General features: G+C 38.8%; 2 protein-coding genes across 3 annotated transcripts in view; both read left to right on the top strand.

Moving 5' to 3' along the window:
• The window catches only part of INTS4 (integrator complex subunit 4), a 110,717-nt gene that overhangs the window by 66,683 nt on the left and 18,705 nt on the right, over positions 1-25,329 (top strand). For both annotated transcript variants that reach the window (XM_072794760.1, XM_072794761.1), the window contains 6 exons: positions 1,259-1,464; positions 9,757-9,899; positions 12,969-13,084; positions 14,934-15,067; positions 16,323-16,480; positions 22,684-22,777. In XM_072794760.1, the coding sequence (XP_072650861.1) occupies positions 1,259-1,464; positions 9,757-9,899; positions 12,969-13,084; positions 14,934-15,067; positions 16,323-16,480; positions 22,684-22,777 (851 nt within the window). The remainder of the gene's footprint in view (positions 1-1,258; positions 1,465-9,756; positions 9,900-12,968; positions 13,085-14,933; positions 15,068-16,322; positions 16,481-22,683; positions 22,778-25,329) is intronic.
• Positions 5,644-8,721, top strand: LOC140614596 (large ribosomal subunit protein eL19-like). The gene is given in 3 exon segments (XM_072793683.1): positions 5,644-5,647; positions 8,007-8,560; positions 8,563-8,721. Coding segments are annotated over 3 exon segments (624 nt in total). The 3' UTR covers positions 8,629-8,721.

Here is a 25,329-nt window from a genome sequence, read left to right as displayed (position 1 = left end):
TCTCTGGCTTTCTTTGTAATTATTAGCAATTTCATGTTTAAATTACATGATTATGAAATGTAGCAAATCCTTTCCTTCTGATGAAAGGAAGAATTCATCACAACCAAGAAAATTCTGAGTCATCACCCTATAATGTAGTAACTCTGCTTTTAAAGTATCTATAAAACCTTTCTTATACAAAAAACAAATTATATTCGTGAGTTTTAACCACAGTTTGAGTGGGTTTTCTTTCTTTTTTGAAACTATACATTTTGTTACAGAACCATGTGGGAACCACGGGAACAAAACAAGCACATATGGAAGTCTTGTGAGCATTGTCTGTAGTTTACTCACCTCTCATCTTTGTATCAAGGCACTTAGCACAGGGCCTGGCTTGTAGTACACATTCAGGAAACATTACTAGTGAACAAATGAAGGGCTTTCTGGATCAGTGACTTTACTGTTATATATGTTCAGGCCATAAAGAGGTAGAAGACATGCCTCTGTTTTCAAGGTGCTTGTGAGATGGATACCTATGCTGTACCTAACATCTACTGGGTTTTTAACATATGCCAGGCACTGTACTACATGCTTTACCTACATTATGTCATTTAGTCCTCCTAACTACTCTGTAAGGAAATGAGTATTATCCCTGTTCAAGGTGAAAAAATTGAGGTGCTAGGAAGTTAAGTTACTTAATCAAGATCACCCTTCAAGTTAGTGGAGGAATTACTCTTCACAACTTACTGTGAGACCTTTATCATTCTAAAGCTTGTATCCTTAACCACTATATAATGATAGTCTAGAATGAGCAGACCTAGATACTAGTCTTATCTCCGCTCTCACTCACCTTAAGGCCACTTAATTCACTTTGCTGAATCTTATTTCTAAGATGAGAAAATAATATCTAGTCTGTTTTAATCTTAATTATTTAAAATCTGCTTTTTAAAAAAGAACTGAATGGAGTACAGTGGTTGGAGGACTGGGGTATATAAGAACTTAGTTATCAAGAAATTCAGATAATAGAGATAGATGTGTGACTTGATCACATGTCTGCGACTCAGGTTGTAAATCTTAGTCCCTGTGACACCAAAGTCTTTGTTCTTAGGTCAGTGTGAAGATGATAGGTGAATATGTGGGCATGGAGGAGATCTCCCAGAAAGACTTTGTTAACTAAGAGGAGTAGAGAGCAAAAGACAAACCTGAATGAAAAGGAATTTTTGGATTTGTCCTATGGCTCTTAACCTGATATGCAGTGTTATTTGTTCCCTGTGTTTAGAGGTCCGCATTGCTGCTGTGGAGGCTCTCTGCATGCTGGCCCAATCTTCACCTTCTTTTGCGGAGAAGTGCCTTGATTTCCTGGTTGACATGTTTAATGATGAAATTGAGGAAGTACGTCTGCAGTCCATACACACCATGAGAAAAATTTCTAATAATATCACTCTCCGAGAGGATCAGCTTGATACTGTCCTGGCTGTGTTAGAGGTGAGTCTTCATAGTTTGTTACTCATTTCTTCATCAGTACTTCCTGAGAGCCACTTTATTTTTAAACCAGGCATTATGGGGTGCCATGGTGGCAGTCGGTTGGACATCTAATTCTTGATTTTAGCTCAGGTAGTGATCTCAGGGTTATGAGCCCTGCGTCAGGCTCTGTGCTCAACATGCAGACTGTCTCTCCTTCTGCCCCCTTTCACTGCATGCCCATGCACAAGTTCTCTCTCTCTCTCTCTCTCTCTCTCTCTCTCTCTTTCTCTCTCAAATAAATAAGTAAGTAAATATTTAAACCAAGCATTGTGCTAGGTACTAGTGATGCAATAGTGTATGAGCAGCACGATCGCACAACTCCACCAAGGTGGAGGAGACTTACTGTTAAACAGGAAACTCAAAGCTCAGTATTGTTGTGATCAGGAAAGGACAGGGTTGCCTGAGGTAAGGTTGGGAGATGGGAAGGGAGGAAGGAATGCTATAGTGAACACTTGGAGGAGGAAAACTTGGGGAGTTCCTTTTCTTAGGAAGGAATGGCACTGATGGTAGGGTAGAAGGGCACCAGAGGGAGCAGTGTCTGTGGATCCAGAGGTAAGAGTGAGTATGATGCATTTAAGGAATTAAAAGAAATTCATTGTAATAGCAGCATAGAGCTGAAGTGATGTGAAGAGAAGTGGTTATAGATAAGGCAGGGGACTAAATAATGAAGAATTATTTTCAGCCTTTGATTTGATTTACTGCTTCTAGTGAATCGTAGGATGTTACAGCAGGAATAGATCTTAGGGAATCAACTCATTCAACCCTAGAGTTTTACAAAGAACAAAGTAATTTGTTTGTGGTCACATTGCTGGTAAGTGGCTGTGCCAGGATATGAACACAAATTTGCCTCCCAGGCTGTACAACTCTTTGTGGTTCTTGAATTATTTTTCTAAAGTATTTGGAATTTATTTGTGAGTCCCGACATTTTTCAGAATATTAATAAATGAGATTTGGCCTCTGGGTTTCTTTCTTGTTTCTGTTGGTTTTGTTTTGTCAGATATTGTGAAAAGGATAGCTATTGGGTGTTTAGTCATTAGCACTTATTACAGATTTCTGCTCCATACTTCAAAAAACAGATTGGGTGCTTTGATTTTGAAGTTCCCTATCAATTTCCTCAGCTGCTTATCTTAGCACTGCTGGTAGAATTTTTCCTGAATTATAAGTCTGTATTTATAATTTTTCATTTATTTTTTTCCTAGGAAGACAAGTTTGCATTCTGTGCATTGTTCTCTGTGGGTGGGCTTGCTGCCTAGCCCTGCCTTTCCTTTTTGCATTCTTTCCCACCATTCCTCCTCTTGAACTTGATATCAGAGTCACTCCCTTAATCATCATGCTTTTCCTCACCATTTTTCTTTCACTGTTTTTCCCTTCAGCCTGCAAAAACTGCCACTTTTTACCTCATAGACTTTGCTTATCCTCAGATCTATATGAGGCAGCATATTTCCTAAGTAACTCCATCCTAGGTGGGTTAAGTAGAACTCCTCTGTCTTCATGTGTCACCCTGTGTCTAGCATATATCAAGATGGTTGTTGATTTTTGAATTCTTTATTTCACAAGACTAAGAGCTTTACAGGATCCTGGCTTCTTTCATTTTTTTTTTTAAATTTCTTGTGCCTTGTAGTGTCTGATACAGGTAGATGCTCAGGAAATGTTTGCTAAATATCTGAGCTCTGTTCTGAGGTATGTTTTGATGTACAGAATTGTTCACAGGGCCACAAGCATGCTTAAGTATCTATGACTATAGTTTTCACATTTTATTGCTATTGGCAGATTTTATCTAACTCCTTCTCCTTGATGTGATTATGAGCTACCTAAAGAGAGTGACCATGTTATACCCTTTATCATACTCCTTTGATGTGGTAACTAATGCGTATTGGATGCTTAGTAACATGTTCTAAAATAAATCTGCACAGGTCAACTGTATAACTAGGAATTTCTTAGCATAGTCAAAATTGTTTTCTTACTACTTTGAATTTGTTTTTCCAATACATTAATAGAGCTGCCTTCTATCAGTGGTGGCGATTTGCTATATGGGAAACGTATCTAATGGTTGTCAGTCCCAGTCTTTGGTCCCTGACCTTTTTACCTGGATTTTTTGTTTGTGTGTGTGTTTGTTAGTATTTATGGACCACCTATTATTTGCCAGGCACTGTGCCAAGGAGGATACAATAGTGAGCAAAAACCTTGGCGCTGCTGCTCTTGTGGACCTTATAATTTAGATATGAGGGAGATAGACAAATATGACACAAATAGAGGTATAATCATCCGAGTAAGGAGCACAGGACAGAAAGGAGTGAGGTCCAGTGGGCATATGTTATGGAAGCACTTAGTCTTTGGAGGCTAACGGGGTGTAGCAAATCAGGGAGTGTTTCTGAACCTGATCTCTGAGGAAGAAATTAGACCCTAACTTGGCAGAGAAGAGTTGGGAATATGGAGTATAAGAATATTCCAGGCAGGGCAGCAGCAAGTGTAGAAACTGTGGTAGGTGGAAGGAAGCATGGCACAATAGAGGGACCAAAGAGAGCCTAGTGGTAACAAAGAGCTAGTGTGTAGCATGAGATTAGGCTGGAGCTCTCATGTAGAGCTTTGAAAATCCTATTAAGGGAAGAGCACCTGCATGTTACTTAGGGTGTCCACCAGCTTTGTGACTTCAAACATATTATTAATTCCCACCGGTCCTTGGTTTTCTCATGTATAAAGTGAGGATAATTCTACATATTCATATGTTTCTTTTAAGAATTGAAAGAGATTCATGTAAAATGCTTAGCATGATAGTAGTTCATAATATGTATACAGTCATTCAAGAAACATTACTGACTTTTTTGCAGAGCCAGCTTCTGCACTAGGTTCTAAGGACAACTAGTTGTTACCTCTGATTTGCTCACAATTTTTAGAGAAGGCAGCAGTATAAACCAGTAATTACAAGATCGTATCAAAAGTAAGTAAGCTAAGGAATGACATTCTGGCTAGAGTGCTATCATGTAGCCACAGATGAAGGCTGGGAGGGCAGAAATGGCACAGCATAGACAGAGATGTTGAGAAGTTCCCATGGCTCTGAGGGAGAAATGAGCAAAGAACTGATTATGAAGGACCTCGTGTGCTGTGCTGGGGAGCCTGAGTTTTGTCCAAGAGGTGTGGGGAAGCCAAATGAGGTTCCTAAACAGCAAAAACGGAGTCAGATGTATTTATTTAAGGAGTTGGCCTGGGTAATTATACAGAGAAGAATTGAGAGACTTGCAGGCTGAAAGAGGGTTCCTGGAGAATAAAGAAGTCATAATCTCCAACCTAGCTTTGGAGAAGAATCTCTGATTCTTAGATTTTGCTGTGTGGATACAGATGCATTCCTTTAAAATTTTTAGTTTGATTTGCTTCATGTATTAAGTAAACTTAATACTATAAAACTTTTAGGAGAAAATATTTGTGACCTTGGATTAGACAAAGATTTCTTAGACATGACACCAAAACTTAACCCATAAGAGAAATAACTAGATAAATTGGACTTTATCAAAATTTAAAAGCTCTTCAAGATACTTCAAGATGCTCTTAAAGTATCTCCAAAAATATGATTTAAAGTAATTATAAAAACAGCACAATGTAAATGTATTTAATGCCATCGAACTGTATACTTAAGATGTACATTGACTTAAAATGGTAAATTTTATGTTGTGTGTATTTTACCACAATAGAGATGATAGGATCAAATCAAACATATATAATGCCTTTAATGTATAAACTGTGCGCTAAAGGGGCAGATGGACTTGGATACAGAAACATGCATAGAGGAAAGGTGATGTGAGGACATACCACAGACTGGGAGAAGATATTTGCAAAACACATATCTGATAAAGAATATAGAAAGAATTCTCAAAATTCAGTAATAAAAAAGCAAATCACCCAATTATGAAAGCATCTGGCACCCTCGTCCACTGCTGATGGGAATGCAAAATGATACCGTCACTTTGGAAGTTTTTTATGAAGTTAAGCATAAATTTACCATTTGATACTGTATTGCCACTCTGAAGCATTTCCGAAGGAGAACTGAAAATTTATGTCCACGCAAAGGCCCGTATGCCAATGTTTATTGTGGCTTTACTTAAAATAGTCCCAAACTGAAAACAGCACAAATCTTTGAGTTGGGGGATGGGTAAGTAAACGGTAATGTATACAATGCAGTACTACTGAATAATAAAAAGGAATGAGTTGCTGATAACATGTAACAACTTGGGTGAGCCTCACATGCATTATGCTAGGTAAAAGTAGCCAGCCATGATTCCCTTTATATGACCTTTTGGGAAAGATAAAAAAATTCTTTTTAAAGATTTTATTTATTTATTTATTCATAAGAGACACACAGAGAGAGAGACAGAGACACAGGCAGAGGGAGAAGCAGGCCCCATGCAGGGAGCCCGATGTGGGACTCGATCCCGGGTCTCCAGGATCATGCCCTGGACTGAAGGCAGCGCTAAACTGCTGAGCCACCCGGACTGCCATGGGAAAGGTAAAATTGTAGCAGAAAATATATCTAGTTGCCAGGGACTGTGGGCAAGGGTTAGACTACAGAGGGACCCTAGGGAAGAGTTTGGTGATGGGAGTGTTTTATATCTTGATTGAAATGATGGTTATGTAACCAAATGGCTTTGTTAAGCTTATGGAAGTTGTTCACTGAGAAGGATGAGTTTTACAGAATGAAAACTATACGTCAGTAAACCTGACTTAAAACAATGCTTTGGAGATCTCATTTCCACTAAAAGGTACCAAAATACCTAAGAGAAATGGCTGATTCCAGTTCTAGTGCAGGAAATTTAACAAAGTGAGCTTATACCACCTTGTCATATAGAAAGCAATTATTAGCTATCAAAGACCTCTAGGATCATATCAGGAAGACCCAGGAGACACATCATTAAGGGTTATAATACATTATTATAGACACATCATTAAGGACTATAACTGCAAATATGTTTAAATTCATGATTTTGTAATGATACTTAAAACACTGCATTAGTTGTCTTTGGAAGATGCTTGGTAATCAACTTCTTATTTTGGAAACTGGTAAATTAAGGAATCAAGCATTAATCCTTTCTTTTCCTATACAAACTGAACTTCATGATAACCAGCTAGTTGATAAGGAGAAGTTTCTTTTTATGAAAGTATTCCAGTTAATAAAGAAGAATGGTAGGTTTGTGTATCATTGTTTTACAACTTTAGTGAATTAGTAGATCTAGGCAGTGATCACCAGTGGTTATGAACCTCAACCAAAGAGAAACAGACATATAGTTCCTAAGGGAAGTACATCATACCACTTGAAGTGGTCTTGTTAAAAAAAAAAGATTTGGGGCAGCCCTGGTGGCTCGGAGGTTTGGTGTCGCCATTCGGCCCAGGGTGTGATCCTGGAGACCCGGGATCGAGTCCCACATCGGGCTCCTTGTGTGGAGCCTGCTTCTCCTTCTGCCTGTGTCTCTGCCTCTCTTTCAATCTCTGTGTCTCTGAATAAATAAATAAATAAATAAAATCTTAAAGAAAAGTTAAAAAAAGATTTGAGGGGATCCCTGGGTGGCTCAGTGGTTTAGCACCTGCCTTCAGCCCAGGGCGTGATTCTGGAGTCCCGGGATCGAGTCCCACATCAGGCTCCCTGCGTGGTGCCTGCTTCTCCCTCTGCCTGTGTCTCTGCCAGTCTGTCTGTCTGTCTCTCTCTCTCTCTGTCTCTCTTTCTCTGTTTCTCATTAATAAATAAAATCATTAAAAAAATGAAAAAGATGTGAACATGAATCTGATCAAACCTCTAAATCTAACTACCATTATAGGATGTATAGGGAAGAAATTGTATGGAGAGAAATATGAGATATACAGTGATTTTTACATATTAGAAGATATCCTTTTTTAAGGATTTTATTTATTTGAGAGAGAGTGAGCAAGAGAGAGAGCGTGAACAGAGGGAGGAGGAGAAACAGACTGAGTAGAGAGCAGGGAGCCTGATGCAGGGCTTGATCCCAGGACTGCAGGATCATGACCTGAGCTGAAGGTAGATGTTTAACCGACTGAGTCACCCAGGGGCTCCAATATTAAGAGATACTTAAGGAACATATTGCTGCAAAACAAACTTTTTGAGTCAGAGAAATATGAGTACATACAGGATATTTGGTATTAAGCAATTACTAATTTTTAGGCATGATATTGGTTTTGTGGGTTTTTTTAAAAATAAGGAATCCTCTTTAAAAATATAGTTATGGGGATGGCACCTGTGTGGCTCAGTCTGTTAAGCACCTGTCTTCAGCTCAGGTCATGATCCCAAGGTCCTGGGATTGAGCCCCACATCAGGCTCCCTGTTTAACAGGGAGCCTGCTTCTCCTTCTTCTCCCCACCCTTGCTCTCTCTTGCTATCTCTGTCTCTCTCTCTCTCTCTCTCTCTCTCAAATAAATAAACAAAATCTTATTGATTAATTGAAATATTTCCCAATGAAATGCTATGGTTTCTCTGGCTGGCTTCAGAAAAATCTAACTGGGAGGAGTGGGTAAAAGTCTAGATGACCTTTCGGCGCTGCGGCTCAGGCTTCAGAAGAGGCTTGCCTCCAGTGTCCTCCGTTGTGGCAAAAAGAAGGTCTGGTTGGACCCCAATGAGACCAATGAAATCGCCAATGCAAACTCCCGTCAGCAGATACGAAAACTGATCAAAGATGGGCTGATAATCCGGAAGCCTGTGACTATCCATTCCCGAGCTCGGTGCCGGAAAAACGCTCTGGCCCGCCGGAAGGGCAGGCATATGGGCATTGGTAAGAGAAAAGGTACTGCCAATGCTCGAATGCCTGAGAAGGTAACGTGGATGAGGAGGATGAGAATTCTACGCAGGCTGCTCAGAAGATACCGTGAATCTAAGAAGATTGACCGCCACATGTATCATAGCCTGTACCTGAAAGTGAAGGGTAACGTGTTCAAGAACAAGCGGATTCTCATGGAACACATCCACAAGCTGAAGGCAGACAAGGCTCGCAAGAAGCTTCTGGCTGACCAGGCTGAGGCCTGCAGATCTAAGACCAAGGAGGCCCGCAAGCGCCGTGAAGAGCGCGGCTCCAGGCCAAGAAGGAGGAAATCATCAAGACTCTGTCCAAGGAGGAAGAGACCAAGAAATAAAACTCCCTCTCTCTTGTCTGTACATAATGGCCTCAGCATGAATCAGATCAGTTATTCAATAAAACAAACCTTTATCTGCCAAAAAAAAAAAAAGTCTAGATGGAACATGATTGGCTCTGAGTTAACTGTTGAAACTGAAGGATTTATAATCTCTACTTTTATGTATGTTTCAAAATGTATGTACTAAAACGTTTTGAAGAACTGACAGCAAATGTTGTGGAGAGATAGCCAAGAAGAATAGAACTGATATGCATCCATATCTTTTAGCATTAAGTTGTTGGTGACCTTTTCCAATCATATTAGTGAGGCGGAGCAAGTGTTGGGAAGGAAAGAAGCCATTTTCTCCAACATTATCTTGTAACACTCTCTTTTTATTTACTCTGCTCTAGCCACATAAGACTTCCATACTATTTTTCAAACATGCTTCCTCTTCATGGCCTGTATATTTGCTACTCCCTTTCATTATCCTGTGTAAAATACCCCACCTATCCTAGTATCCTTACCTTTAAGCTGCTTTAGTTTCTCCCTCATACTTATTACTATCTGACCTATATAGTTACTTATTTTTGTCTTTTCACTGGAATGAAGATCCTAAAAGCAGAGATTTGATTTTATTTGGTGCTATGTCACTAGCACTTGGTACATAAGTACCATAGGTAGGTGCTTGATAAATGTTCATTAGGGCAGCCTGGGTGGCTCAGCAGTTTAGCGCTGCCTTCGGCCCTTGCTGGGATCCTGGAGAACCGGGATAGAGTCCCGCGTCGGGCTCCCTGCGTGGAGCCTGTTTCTCCCTCTGCCTCTCTCTCTCTCTCTCTCTGTGTCCCTCATGAATGGATGAATACAATCTTTAAAAAAAAGAAGAATTACATACATACATACATACATACATAAATATTCAGTAAATGTTGAATTTATATGAATGAATGAGCCAATGAATGAATTCTTCAAGCCTTTTTCAAGTGTTACCTCTTCTGTGAGGTCTTCTCAACTCCTAGCCCCTCCCCTCCCAGAAAATTGGGACTCTTTACCCTGTGGTCCCATGGTAACTTGTACCCTCTACTGTAATAGCTAATCCATAGTGACTGCTGTTATTATTATTATTGCTATTACTATTATCTTTTTTAAAAGGATTCGTCCAGAGATATTCGAGAGGCTCTTCACGAACTTTTATGCTGTACTAATGTTTCGACTAAAGAAGGGATTCATCTTGCACTGGTGGAGCTGCTGAAAAATTTAACCAAGTACCCTACTGATAGAGACTCTATATGGAAGTAAGGATTTTTTGCTCATTTGCTCACTGAGTCCAATAATGTGGTAAATGTATGTTATTGGCATATTCAGTGGATCTGAGGGTATGGCCCTCAATTTTGCCTTCAATTTAGAAACCTGATTCAACTTAACTGAGCACTCAGGAGTCTGATTCCTAAATTGAATATCACATTTTTAGATTACTTATTTGTCCATCCATCCTCCTAGCAGATAATATGTGCCTGTTACTGTACACTTAGTATGTGCCAAGCCCTGTGGTAAGTGCCAGAGGTACAGAGATGAGTTGATTAGATTCCTTTTTCTCTTATATAATAATAATAATCACTTCTTTGTCTGTTTTGCATTTTGTACAGATCACAGCTATCATTGTAGAGATTAGAGGCAGGACTGGCACTTTGTCTACAGATGGAAAATCACTATCGTATTTTCCCCTTGATTACCTCTATCTTTACTGACTAGAGTCAGACTTAACATTGTTCATGAATTACTGTTTGAAGAACTGCTTGCATATGTTTATTATAAAATGTATATAGTTGTGCTCCGAATATTTAAGTGAGCTTATGAGATAAGATCACTCCAGCAGTATAGTTCATTGATTTTCAGAAAAATTTGTTACTAAAAATAGAAAACGGTGTGTCAGATCAAGTACTTGCAGAATCTATTAAAAACAGAAAATACCAGGGGAGGAGTCTTCAGGGAGCACTCAGTCATTTGGGGTGTGGGGGTTGTAATGGGGAAAAACACCTGTATTGGTATGTGTAGTTCTGCAGTGACACAGAAGGAATAATTAATTCCATTTGATGAAAGGGATTGTTATGGAATATTTCACAGAACATTCTTTTTGCCTTAAAATTAGATATGTAGTTATTTGGTTCACCCTGCATATTTATTTGAGACTGCCTTTATTGGGTAATTGTAGACAGAAAGCATTTTTACCTTCTGGTGCTCCAAAAGATTTGAAAGTAACCTATTCTAATTGTCATTTGAGTTTTCATTTCTTTCCCTCAATGGTGGCTTTACTTAGGAATACCAAAAAAGGATGTGTAAAAGAATGAAGGAATAGTCACAGTGACATATTTTTAAGACATTTTGAAAGATAGATACATTAATGAAAGCTTTGAAGGAGGTAGTTTGTCCTGTTTATGTATCTTTAGTTCATTCAACATGCTTATGGAGCACTTGGCTGTATAACCCGATCACTGTGTTAGAAACTGTGGAGAGTTAAAAATGGATTCAATTCAGAGGCCTTGGCTTCTAATATCAGGAAAGGAGAGAAGTAGGAAATATGTAGGTAAGTAGAAAAAATATTACAAGTCAGAATTGAAGTCCAGTTTCAGAGAGGCCCAGATGCTTGGGTGACCCGAATAGAATAGGAGATATAAAATAAAGGAGTGGTACCCGGAGGCCAAACTACATTTATAGCGTCCCCTGAAATACAAGACTAAAGGAGCTGAGAGAGTTCAGAAAATTGGTGCATTAAATTCTTTCCACGTAGAAGGAAAAGCAGAATGGGGAAAGGTAAACTTTCCTAACAATACTGTTTTAAATAGGATACTTATTGTATTCCATATTTGCATGAATTTCATGATGCTTGTTTCCTCTCCATTGCCAGTCTATTTGTTTTTCTGTCCCTGGGGAAGTCTCATCTCCTTTGTGAAATCTCTGATCATGGTAATCTCCTCTCTCTTTGCCAGGTGGAAAGCAGAGTATTATTTATTTGATAATTCATTACTTTGTAGTGTTTGTTGTTACAGCCCCAGAAATAAGGATTTATGGGACGCTTGGGTGGCTCAGCAGTTGAGCAGTTGAGCCTCTGCCTTCACGCATCAGGGCTTGATCCCAGGATCCAGGATCGAGTCCCAGAGCTCCTTGCAGGAAGCCTGTGGCTCCCTCTGCCTGTGTCTTTGCCTCTCTCTGTGTCTCTCATGAATAAATAAATAAAATCTTAAAAAAATAAAAATAAAAAAAGAGAGAGAGAGAGAGAAAGAAGGATTTCTTTTCGATTCAGCACACCTTCTAAACCAGAACTTAACAAAAGATAATAGAAATGCATAGTTACCAGTGCACATGTAGTTCTTTATAGCTTGTAAAAGGTTTTCATGTTGTCATAGTAGCTAACTAATAGTTATTTAATAATAGCTAGTTGAATTCTATGTGACACTTTGCTGAGTACTTTTTATTCATAATCTCATTTAATCCTTACAGCAACTCTATGAGGTAATGATTTTTAATCCCTTTTTGTAGGTTAGAAACATACCTGGCCAAGGCTATACAGTTACTAATTTTCATGTTTCAAATCAGGTCACTTCTGATTTCAGAACCTTCCCCAGGATATCAGTTAGAATGCTTTTGCCTACAAGTAATAGAAAATCTCATTAAAGGTTGTTTAAACAGTAAGTTCTAATTTTGGCATAACAAATCAGGAAGTCAGTTTTAGAATTGGTCATTCAGCAGCTTAACAGGGTTAGAACTCTGGTTGATTTCTCTGCAGTTCCTGGCTTTCTTCTCATATTTGCAGGATGGCTGCCTCATAAGACAATATGTTAAGGCAGAAAGGAAAGGGCATTCCCTCTCATACATTTCTCTTTTTGGCTAGGAGAACACTCCTGAGTAGCTCCTCACCAGACTTCCCTTCTTGCTTCTTTGACCAGAAATGGGTTACTTTATTACCTGCAAAGCAGTCACTGGAAAATGGGAATGGGATTATCATGATGGATTTAGGCCAGTTGTAGTTGAGCCCTTGAGCTGAGCCTATCTTCTCTGAGCACCTACCTGATACCTGAATAAAATCAGGGTTCTCTTGGCAAGGAAGTTGGAGAATATGGCTGTTGTTTAAATAACCAGCAGTAATTTATGCCATACCAGCTCTTTAATTTTCATGATAGCAGTTTTTTAGATGAACTAACTGAGTTCCAGAATAATTAAATCACTTATTTGAGGTCATAGGTGTAGCAAAAATGGGTGGTTGGGAATTTGTAATTCTGAATCAGGTTTTCTGATTCTAATCCCCAGTACATTTAAAGCTTTTATTATTAAGTTACTAAGATGGGCTCTCATTTTGTTTATTTCAGGTGCTTGAAGTTTCTGGGAAGTCGGCATCCAACCCTGGTGCTTCCCTTGGTGCCAGAGCTCCTGAGCACCCATCCATTTTTTGACACAGCTGAACCAGACATGGATGATCCAGCTTGTATCCTCTGATTTTAGGACAGACTGGGCTGATGTGATGGGTTGCTTGTCATCTTCTTCTGTAGTATAGCTTGGCGGGGGAGGGGGGGTGGTCCTGAGTTTAATTTTTTTCATTTTTTTTAAGTAAGAATATATCCTGAGGGAGCCTAGTAGTTATTTTTAGCTTTTATTCTTGTTTTCACAGTAATTCACATTTGTTATATAATACCAATATTATTAGTAGTATTTTTTATCATTTCTTGAGCACCTGTTATATTATACACTGTTTCATGCTTTATACATTTACCACTGATCTGCTATATAACTCTTTAAGCAGTACATGTGGGATTCAGAGCCAGACATCTTTGGTTTTAAAACCTATGAACTGGGATGCCTGGGTGGCTCAGCAGTTGAGCATCTGCCTTTGGCTCAGGGCATGATCCTGGGATCCAGGATTGAGTCCTGCATCGGGCTCCCTGCGGGGAGCCTGCTTCTCCATCTGCCTATGTCTCTGCCTCTTTCTCTCTCTGTGTCTCTCATGAATAAATAAATAAAATCTTTTAAAAAATTGGAATGGATATTGGGTAGGCAAATAGCAGACTCTTCTATAGGGATACATACAGAAGATTGGAAACTGTGTTTATTTTTTAATTTCTGTTTTTCCCTCTGTTAATTTTTCCCCTCAGTTATAAAATTAATATACAAAGAAAGTCCAAAAAGTTGAAAGAAGGGTAGCCCTGGTGGCGCAGCAGTTTAGCGCCGCCTGCGGCCCGGGGTGTGATCCTGGAGACCCGGGATCGAGTCGGGCTTCCTGCATGGAGCTTGCTTCTCCCTCTGCCTGTGTCTCTGCCTCTCTCTCGCTCTCTCTGAATGAATAAATAAATAAATCTTAAAAAAAAAAAAAGTTGAAAGAAGAAACTTTGTACTTAACATCCAAAGCCCTACTAGTCAAAGTAATCAACCGTTAGCATTTTGGTGTATTTCCTTCTTTTTTAAGGCTTGGTATTGAGATTTTGCTGTTACTATATATATATTTTTAAAGTTGGAAGATCTTCAATTTTTTTTAAAGATTTTATTTATTCATGAGAGACAGAAGGGAGAGAGAGAGAGAGAGAGGCAGGGACACAGGCAGAGAGAGAAGCGGGCTCCATGGAGGGAGCCCAACGTGGGACTCCATCCCGGGTCTCCAGGGTCACGGCCGTGGCTGAAAGCGGCGCTAAACTGCTGAGCCACCGGGGCTGCCCTGTAACTGTATTTTTTAAAATGATTCATCTCATCATCAAATACTTTATAGCTATTACTTTATAGTTACAAATACTTTATAATTACGTATAATATACTATACATGTTAGAGTCTGCTTTTTCACTTATGAGAAAATGTGATAAGATACTATAAATTCTTCATAAATAGAATTTTTAACAATTGCATAATACTCCATCAAATAGTATGGTTATTCTCCTGGTTTGGGACATTTAGGTTGTTTCTGATTATTTGCTATTATAAATGATTCTGTACTGTATGCTTATTTTCTTAGAATAAAATTTGAGATGTAGAATTACTCAACATTCAAAAGACTTTTACTGTCTAGTGTCAAATTATGACCAAGAGATACTGTGCCCAAATGAACTTTAGTTGGCCATGTACCGGAAGTTTCGATTTGTTATTCTCTGCAGCATCAGGCATTTTCTAAAAAACCTTTGATAATTGGTGTAATTTGGAGTGAGGTAATGTATCTCTTTATTTAAATTTGCATCTCTTTGTTAGAAAATTGTCATTTAATGAGACTTGAGGGTGGGAATTGGGGGCACCAGATTCTGGCCAAACTCAACTTTTTAAACCTCGAGGTTTACTTAACCCACTCATCCCTCAGACATTGCAGTTTTGGTTCTTATTTTTAATGCTGCTAAAACCTGTCCAACAATGCCAGCACTGTTCTCAGATCATACCTTCAGGCACTATGCCTACCTCCGAGACAGTCTTTCTCATCTTGTTCCTGCCTTAAGGGTATGTTGAAAACAGCTTTTGTCATTATTTTTGGTGTTTTGATTTTGGCTCCTTTGTGGTTGTTAAAGAGCAGAAAGCAGGCTGTATTTTCTTTGAAAACACATTCATTCATTCTCTTTCTCTGTTGGGCTCTCTTGCACTGTTTCGTACTTTTGCTTTTGTATCCATTACTTTTTAAGAAGATTCATATTTTGAATGTCCCTGTGTTACTGATTATGTTATATTAGGCAAGAAAAAGGAGTCTGGAACAATATACCCTAGACCAAAGATTAGATTGTGCAACATTTTAATGATTACATAAAGCCATAATTTCTCAATGAGTTTATTTTTTAGTAGTAAAACCTTTGTTATTTTTAAAATCTTAGAGATACAAAAAGAAAAAAAATTTAATGAGCCGTGATGATACTGGTAATCACTTACTGAATGCTAACTGTACAGGCACTTTTCTAAGCCCTTCATTTGTGTTAACTCATCTCTGTTTAGGAGATTCTAAATGACTTTATTTATTTAAAGATTTTATTTATTTATTCATGAGAGACAGAGAGGCAGAGACATAGGCAGAGGGAGAAACAGGCTCCTTGTAGGGAGCCCGATACAGCACTCGATCCCAGGACCCCAGGATCACGCCCCGAGCCAAAGGCAGACACTCAACCACTGAGACACCCAGGAGTCCCTAAATGACTTTATTTAGAATAACATATGTACATGGTTAGAAAATCTAAACTGTGTAAGTTACAAAATTGAAAGTGAAATTGTCTTTGTTCTCCTCCATCGCTTTCTTGAAAGGTAAGTACTTTTAGCAATATGAACAAGATATTATAATTATCCTATAAAACATTTTGATAGCATGCTACATAAATTTATTTGGGAATAAACTGTCATTTCCCTATGAAGTGAAAGGTCAAATAAAGTTTAAAAATAAGCGTGGCAACAGATTGAACTTTATTCCCTTTTGTGTGGTTAGCTCATTAATTTCAGTTAGCAATAGAATGTGATATTCTCTGTTCTCTTTTTCTCCTTGCAGCTTGTGGTTATGTTGTGTAGACTGTATTCATTCTCTCTCTCTCTCTCTCTCTCTCTCTTTCCCTTTCTTCCACTGAAGCTAGGGAATGAGAAGAAGGTTATTTACAGAATCACCTCACCTGTTTTCCCTTTCCAAAAAAAACTTGCATTTTTTTGTTTGTTTGTTTCTTTGTGTTACCAGAAGCTGAGCCACAGAATTTGATGGTACTATAACCCTACTATGTTTGCTTAGTTACCAGGTAGAAAACTAGTGTCATCGGCTGTTTCTCCCAGTATTGCACCCCATGAGGACCCGTCCCATCAATTCCTGCAGCAGAGCCTTGAAAGGGTGTACAGTCTTCAGCACCTGGACCCTCAGGGAACCCAGGAGCTGCTGGAGTTCACCATCCGGTGAGATGACCATCCCTTTCTTTTGACAGAATTATTAACACTTGTTAACATTCAGCATAGCTGTTTTGATTTCTAGTGTTGGCAGTTGCTAGTGTTTCTGAGTCTTGTTTGCCTGCACTCACACATGGTTTTATGACCTGTTTATATTAGCATTAGATTGGAGTTTGAGCATATTACAAAGAAAAGCTCTTTGTGTTCATGACTGGATTGATGATTAGAACAAAACTGAAGAGTTACAAAGAGGCTGTTTTTAGCTTTTCTTTTCTTGTGTATTAGTTAGGATGAGTGACAGAAAACGTAGAATAACAGTGACTTATATAGGAGGAAAGGTTCATTCTTTCTCGTGGGGAGGGCAGAGCTGAGATGGTTATCAGGATCCTAGGCGCATTTCTTCCTCCGTCTTCTGCATCAAGTGTTCTCTGCCTAAATATTCAAACTCTGTCCCCTCTGTATTCCAGGCTGCAGGAGAAAGGAAAGAGCAGGAGAAGGGCATCATTTCTTCCCCCACTCCCTTTTAAAGGCACTTCCCCAAGTTGCATGCTTTGATTTTACTTGTATCCCATTGACTAGAACTTAAGTTACATGGCCATATTGAGCTGCTAGGAGCTAAGAAATGCAGTCTTTTTTCTGGGTGACCAGTTCTTAGTTAACATTTGGTGACTCTGATACTCAGAAAGGAGGAGAGGATATTGGGGACCAGCAGACTGTCAGACTTTGTTAAGATGTCCTGAATTATGTGAAACAAATTGAAATCCATTTGCCTTTAACAAAAGCAGTATTTTTCTGCTTTTGTAAATAAGGTTTGTGGCAGAGTTAAGCAGCACCCTGACTCTTTACAGAAATAGTTGGTTGACCCTGAAGTGATGCCTCAATCATGATTTTTCCCCCTGCTCCCTTAAAGCCATTAGTTTTAGAGGCCACTATCTGAAGTTGTTGGCCCTGAGCCCAGGAAAATAAGCTCCACTTTCTGACTCATCCTCACCTAAGTAAACATTGAAGTTTTGTTCTTGACTGTTTTTATCCTATTGGCACTAAAGCAAGTACAAAATGCAATAAAAGCAAGCCAATTTGGTCATCAGCTGCAGTGCTGGCTATTAGTAGGTGCTCAGTAAACACCTTTTGGTCTGATTTGCCTGCATGTTCTGGTAATAGTCCTGCTGGGCTTCAGGCTGGTGAGACCAGTTCTGTGGTCAGTCGTGGGCACTGTTTCTAACTTCAGTGCATTCTGAAGAGGGTGGCCAAGGTGGTGAAAGATCTGGAAAGAAAAGCAGATGGTGAAATAGTTATTGATGACCTACTCTGTTTTACAAAGTTATTGTAGTTAGATGTTACCGTTTCACAGAGAAGAAATGAAACTTTGGGGAGGTGAAGCAATTTGCTAAGAAGTAGCAAACCAGACTTTGAATCTGGTTTTGACTCTAAAATTTATACTTTGTGACTTGTTGAAATGAAGGCGATTCCTATTTGATCAGGTGACCCCTGGGATTCTACAGAATTTAACTTTTCAGTAGTTGTGGAAAAGTGAAATGTTAGAGTTTCATACAGAAGTTTCTCTGATTAGGACTCTGATCACTTACTTGTTGGTACTAGTTTGTTTGTTGGTTTATTTATTTTAAAAAGATTTTATTTGAGAGAGAGAGAGAGATCAGGGACAAGGGGGAGGGGCACAGGGAGAAGCAGTCTCCTTGCTGAGCAGGGAGCCCAACATAGGACTCGATCCCAGGACCCTGGGATCATGACCTGAGCTGAAACCAAGAGTTGGATGCTTTAACCAACTGAGCCACCAAGGCGCCCTTGTTGGTACTAGTTTAAAACAAACTTCACCATCATACGCAAGCCATCCCGTTTGTTTGTAATCCAAGCAGTCATTTAATCTAACGAGATCTCACCTATAGAAAGTGTGTTTCACTTAGGGTTCTGGGAGATGATTTGTTTCTAGAATTGGACTTAACTGCTTTGTCTTCACCATTGTACCTTGGGTACCATATAGGAGCTCAGTAAATATTTATTGAAGAACTGTCATTGTGATGGCTTACCCAAGAATGAAGACTTTTAAGATTTTTTTTTAAATATTTTTTATTCATTTATTTGACACAGAGAGAGCACGAGCAGGGGGAGTTGCAAGGAGAGGGAGAAGCAGGCTCCCCACAGAGCAGAGAGCCTGATGTGGGACTTGATCTCAGAACCCCAGGATCATGACCCAGGCTGAAGGCAGGCAATTGACTGAGCCACCTAGGTGCCCCTTAAGAATTTTATAGATGGCATTTTCTTCTGGCCATATCTCACCTCCAGATGTATATAGATTTGATGTTTTGTAAGGCTCTCCTGTTCTTGATCATAATAAGAGCTGCTGTCTTTTAAGTGCCCCCTATGAACCCACTCTTCTAAGTGCTTAATGAGTTGAGTTTGGAAACAATCTTATGAAAAGTATTCCATTTTTAAAATGAGTGAGGGAGCTGGGGTTCATTCATTTGTTATGGTTTTTAAATATCCATCAGATGCTAGGCAGAAGGGGCACAATAGTAAATAAAATAGTCTTTGCTGCTAAGGATCTGACAGCCTCATTGGGGAAGTAGCTAGGTAAATAAGAAATGTATTATTGTGTTTTACATGCTGCAGTATGGGAAGTACAGAGTTCCCTAGGAAAACAGAAGGGCAGCACCTACCCCTTCCTTAGATGGCTAAGCAGTTACCTGAAGAATGAATAAAGTTCATCAAGTGAAGAAGGGAGGAAACTGTCCAGGACAGAATAGCAAAGTCCTGGACTAGAACACAGGTCTAACTCGGCTTTTCCGTCTGGTCACACTGCTGTTTCTGGTTAACACAAAGTGTCTAGTATAATGAGATATAAAATCCAAAGGAGTTGGTTTGAGCCTTAGTTTTCATCATTTCCTAGGTACGTGATCTTGGGCCTCAACTCCATCATCTGTAATTTGAGGGTACTGTGTAGCTGGTCATAGGATCATTGTGAAGATCATTATCATGACATGTGGAAAGTATTTTGAGAATAGCAGTTGCATAGTGTATAGTTGGTCATTTATGAAATTTTATTTTAAAATTTAAATCATGGAAAAAATTAAAAATAATAAAATTTATTTTTATTTTTTTAAATAATAAAATTTAAATTGTGACTCATTTGACATAGTAGGCATGTTCTTGATATTTTGCAAATAAATTCTGTCCAAACTTTATAAATGCTTATTTCCATCATGTGGACAAAGGATTGCTAAAGTTTGTATTCCTGGGAGGGGCACTTTTGCCCTCCCAAATCATATTTGTATAAATATGGCTTAATTTGCAGCTGGTTGTAAATCAGTTTTGTTGTCATCTGTATTTGATGTAGTTGATAAATAAATGAAAAGAGTTTAATACCAAATCAATGAAATATAATGTGATAGGATTATTATTATTATTTTTAAGGGCTTTTGAAGTTCAGCCAGACTTGAGTTCAAGGCCTGTTTTTGCCATTTATTAATCCTGTGACCTTGGACAAACCGCTTAATCTCTGATCTTCTCTTTCATTCTTAGTGAAGTAGGATTAATTGCAGTTCACATTCTTAGGATTGAATGGGCTCAAGTAAAGAAACACCTAGCACACCTAGTATAGTGCACATAGAAGTGCTATTTGTACCTTTCTCATTAAAGAGTTCATAGTTTCCTGAGGGATGTTTAAGCTTAGGCTTCCTGAGGATTGTAGGCATAAAGAGGCACAGAGAGGAGACAGTAGGATGACAGCATTTTGTCTAGGGCTAGCATGTTTCTTTTTTTGCTCCTAGGATAGTAGTTCGGATTTCCCATGGCTGGTTGGGTTACATCTTGTTCTGTACAATTGAGAACAATTGCTTCAGTGCAGGGTCTGTAGAATAGCTTAACACCTGGCAGCCATCAGCTAATGTATAGTCAGCTGGTCATGGCCTCTGTAATTATAACAGGAGGCGGAATCTTCTGGAGAGGAAGCGGTTTAGAAATAAAGTGATTTGAGGCTGTCTTTGTATGGGAGATATCAGAGATGTGAAAGAGAGACCAGCTGGCATCTTGTAGCATTTCGCAGGTATGGTTAGCTAGTATAGGGTCTTGCCTTTTATTGTGCTGGATTCCAACACATGAGCTAGCTCTCCAGGAACCCCTCAAGCCACCAAAACTCTCAGATGATATATAACCCACAGGCCCCAATTTCTTCAGTCACTTTGGAAATAATTCATTTGGTGTTCCTTTCTAGGGTATCTCCTTCTAATACCAAGGTCCATAGGACACAGCATTCGCTCTTAGAGTTGCATGAGATTAGAGGGAGGGGCTTAGTCAAATGGACAGTTTTGTATAAGCTATTGTGAAATTTTATGTTATGCCAACCCTGCAGCTCCGCTTCCCTTGTGACCCAAATCTTCAGGTTCTCTACAGCTGTCATTTCTACTTAAAATTTGGATGTTGTCATTAAAAAACAAGATAGCTTTGCATGAATGCTTTCTGAAATGGATAATTAGTTCACACACATACACACATGCATGGGCACACACACTCATGCACACACATACGTACACACACACCTCTCCCCAAAGAAGAAGACAGAAAAACCGTGGGGGTTTTGTAGATGTATAGTGTATCCTTAGAAGATTTTAAAAGAAACTGCGAATGGTAGTTGCCCCTGGAAAAGCTGTACTGGTTAGCAGCACCTTGGGATAGGAAGGTGGACTAATTTAATTGCATATCCTGTAGTATCTTTTGAAATCTGTACCTTATTGGTTTAATCCTATAACTAGGTACGTATTATCTATTCAAAAAATTAAAAAATTTAAATCAGTAATTCCAACCCCCACATAACTATTTTATCTGTGTGTACCACTTTGTATTTTCTTGCCCACAGGCAGTTGGGTTTTATATTTTTGCATTCACTTTTTCTATACTGGTATCCAGCTAGGATGCTTTTAGTTTCAGATATCCGGGAACCTCATCTCAAACTAGCTTACAGTGGCTTTTTATTTTCTCATATGAATAGAAATCTGAGGCAGTTCTAAGTATGGTATGGTCAAGTAGTTCATTTATATCTTTATAGACCCAGTTCTCTGTCTGTTTGGATTTTACTTGTCCTCAACATTTGCTTTATCCCAAGGCTTTGTTCTTTTAGAGTTACTGTATGGCTGCCAGTGGCAATCAGGACTAATCTGAACTACTCTTGTTCAGTCTAGGGTGTGATAGAGATGGAGGCAGACCCACAGAGAGACAATATCCAAACTGCTCCAAGTGTGGAATAGAAGTCCTTCAATTAGGACTAAGAAGGCCAACTTAGGTCACATAGCCAAGGAGATGACATATACAAATTGGCTTAGTTTGGTCGGAGTCTACCTGGAAATGGGTTTGAGGACACCTTTCCCTGAACAAAATCAAGGTTCAGTTAGGAAGAATGTAGAGAATGGCTAACTGGGTAGGGAGCTAACAAAATCTACTACAATATCTTAAAAAAATTTTTTTTCCTGATGATACAAAAAATACTTGTCTATAATATAAAACACTTGGAAAATAAAGCCCAATTGGGAGAAGGGGGTAAAAAGTACCTTCATACCTCTGTCCAGAAAACCACTTTGCTGTATTTTTCTCCTACATAGAGTTTTCACGTAGTTAAGGTCATATACTTTATTACCATTTTATATTTTAACATCTGTAGAGTGTTCCAGTATAAGAGTGGAATATTGTGGGGCATAAAGCATTTCATTTCTGTTCGATATTTCTCTTAGTATTATGTCTCAGCATAAAGCTACTGATCAAAATATTTGGCCATATGTATGACTTACAGCAGTACAGTTTTACTTTCCAAAAGAATTGTATCAGCCTAGGGATGCCTGGGTGGCTCAGTGGTTGGGCATCTGCCTTCGGCCCGGGGCATGATCCTGGAGTCCCGGGATCAAGTCCTGCATTGGGCTCCCTGTAGGGAGCCTGCTTCTCCCTCTGCCTGTGTCTCTGCCTCCTTCTCTCTCTGTCTCTCATGAATAAATAAATAAAATTTTCTTAAAAAAATTTGTATCAGCTTAAACTGCTATCAAAATGTGAGTGAACCAATTTCATTATAACCACTCCAGCCTTGGGTGCCATCATTTAAAAATTTATGACCAATTTACTAGGTATAAAGTGGTAAAATGCTTTTGATGTGATCTTTATGTGACTGTCATTCTCCCAATCCAATGTTGGGCTTGGGGTTTTCTTGACTCCAGGGATCTGCAAAGACTTGGAGAACTTCAGTCTGAACTAGCAGGAGTTGCTGACTTCTCGGCTACCTATCTTCGGTGTCAGCTTCTTCTCATCAAGGTTAGTTTGGATCCATTATGTTTGTGATTGTGATTATTATGTGCATAAAATACATAAGAAAGCACTTTAATGGATTTGGCAGTTCTTGAGGCTGTAAGTGTAAATATGTACAGTCTTATGCAGCTGCTTAGCAGTGGAAACATTATGTACTCTGCAGTGTAATTATATTAGTCTCTAATTAAATAATTGTTAACTTGTGTGGGAATTTACATTTTTTAATTTGGGAGGTTTCATTTATCATTATATAATTAGAGCAGATTGGATAATCATTTTCTTTAGAATCCAAGATTTTTCATTTTTTTAAATAATTTGATTAGCAGAGAACTTTTATATTATTTTCTTAAAATGCCGATTTCACTTTGCCCAAATCTTACTAATTAAAGGTTGATTTCACTGTTCTTAAAATAGCCACCTTACTGACATTCCGTATTAGGTAGTCAGATTGTATATACACACACACACACACACACACACACACACACAATTGGTAGCCAGGAAAGGAAGCTTTCAGTTAGCTTTCACCTTCTGCAGCAGAGGTCTGTTCTAAATTTAGGCTTAGGACTTAGGAGACCCCTTCTCACTTGATAAGCCTTTATCTTGGGTTTAGTTCCAAGCATTGTTAGTCTTTTTCTTTTCCCCCATCGTTAGTCTTTAAAGTGATTGTAAGGGGCACCTGGGTGGCTGGCTCAATGGTTGAGCCTTTGGCTCAGGTCATGATCCTGGGGTTCTGGGATCAAGTCCCTCATCAGGCTCCCTGCAGGGAGCCTGGTTCTCCCTCTGCCTATGTCTCTGCCTCTCTCTGTGTGTTTCTCATGAATGAATAAATAAAATCTTAAAAAAGAATAAAGTGATTATGATATTTGACCAAAGCCAGAATAAATGGAGTCATTAGAAATTATTTCTTACTTAAGATGTGTGAGCTTAGGGTTTTGCAGGTATGTGTATATATGTGGAAGGAGGTGTGTACACTGAAGTGGGTTGGGATTTAGACAGCTCTTGTTTGGCAAGATAGATTCTTTCAAATGTATATATACCTGTGGAACTACCACCACAGTCAAGATACAGAACATTTTCATTATCCCAAAAAACTCTTCCGCGGTCTTTGCAGAGTTGTTTCGCCTTTCCAAGTTTCCATGAAACAGGGCTGATAATTCTACTTAGGTAAGGGTTGGTAACAAGCAGAGTGTGTGAGAGCCCTTTGCCTAGTATCTGATAAATAGTGAGTGCCATGTCAGTGTTGGTTCTTTTTTGGCTTGCTATCTTCTCCATAGGAATACAAGCAGGTCTTTAAAAAGAATCTACTTTTCTATAGTAGGAAAAGAAAAGAAATTATTCCTACAAAGAATACAGAACTATGTTGTTCATTCAGTGTCATGGAGTGGCAGGGTAGGTAAGGGATAAAGACTTAGAACCAAAGGCAGGCAGGCAGGTAGGTATGGATTATAGGGTAAAAGCTAAGTAAATTTTGGCATATCTACTGACAGTATATTCTGTAGCCAGTAATGATCTTTATGAAGAATTATGCATCATGACAAAATATAGTATAATGTTATGTATTAAAAAAAAGCATACACAATTCTGCTTTTACAGTACAACTATATAAAAAGCATATATATAAGAAATGATTAGAAGTGAATTTTCAAAAACAACTACTCTGTGAAGGGTAGTATGATTTGGGTGCTTTAAAATTTTTTGTATGTATAGTTTAGACCAGCTACTTTCTACCTGGATAGTCACCAGGTTCATGTGACTGTTGAGTACTTGAAATGTTAGTTCAAATTGAGATGTACCATAAGGGCAGCCCGGGTGGCTCAGCGGTTTAGCGCGGCCTTCAGCCCAGGGCGTGATTCTGGAGACCCGGGATCGGGTCCCACTTGGGCTCCCCGCATGGAGCCTGCTTCTCCCTCTGCCTGTGTCTCTGCCTCTCTCTTTCTCTCTCTGTGTTTGTGTCTCTCATGAATAAATAAATAAAATCTAAAAAAAAAACTTTAAAAAAAAGAGATGTGCTATAAATGCAAAATACACGCGATTTCTGAGACTTAGTATGAAAAAAGAATATAAACTATTAACTTTAAAAAATACTAATCTAAAAAGAATACTGATTTTATAGTGGAATTATATCTTAAATATACTAGGTTAAGTAAACTACTTTCATAATTAATTTCACCTTTCAACTTTTAAAAATGTGGCTACTAGAAAATGTAAAATTATATGTAAGGTTTGTTTTACAATTTTTTTAAAAAAGATTTTATTAATGGAGTGGGGGTGTAGAAGCAGAGGGAGAAGCAGACTTCTCTTGAGCAGGGAGCCCAATGCAAGGCTTGATCCCAGAACCCTGAAATCATGACCTGAGCTGAAACCAAGAGTTGGACGCTTAACTGACTTAGCCACCCAGGAGCCCCTTGTGTTATATTTCCACTGGACATTGTTAGTCTAGGTTTTCTGTAAAGGTATTAGGCTATGTCTACAATTAAGAAGGACTGAAAATAAGGGACTACAGAAGAGATCAGAAATGGGGCTATACAGCTGAGAGGAGAGATATGAAAGGTATA

The sequence above is a fragment of the Canis lupus genome, chromosome 23 (genome assembly GCF_048164855.1).
Source record: "Canis lupus baileyi chromosome 23, mCanLup2.hap1, whole genome shotgun sequence".
Taxonomy (NCBI): Eukaryota; Metazoa; Chordata; class Mammalia; order Carnivora; family Canidae; genus Canis; species Canis lupus.
Note: the sequence above shows the minus strand (reverse complement) of the source record. Positions and strands in the feature narration are given on the sequence as shown.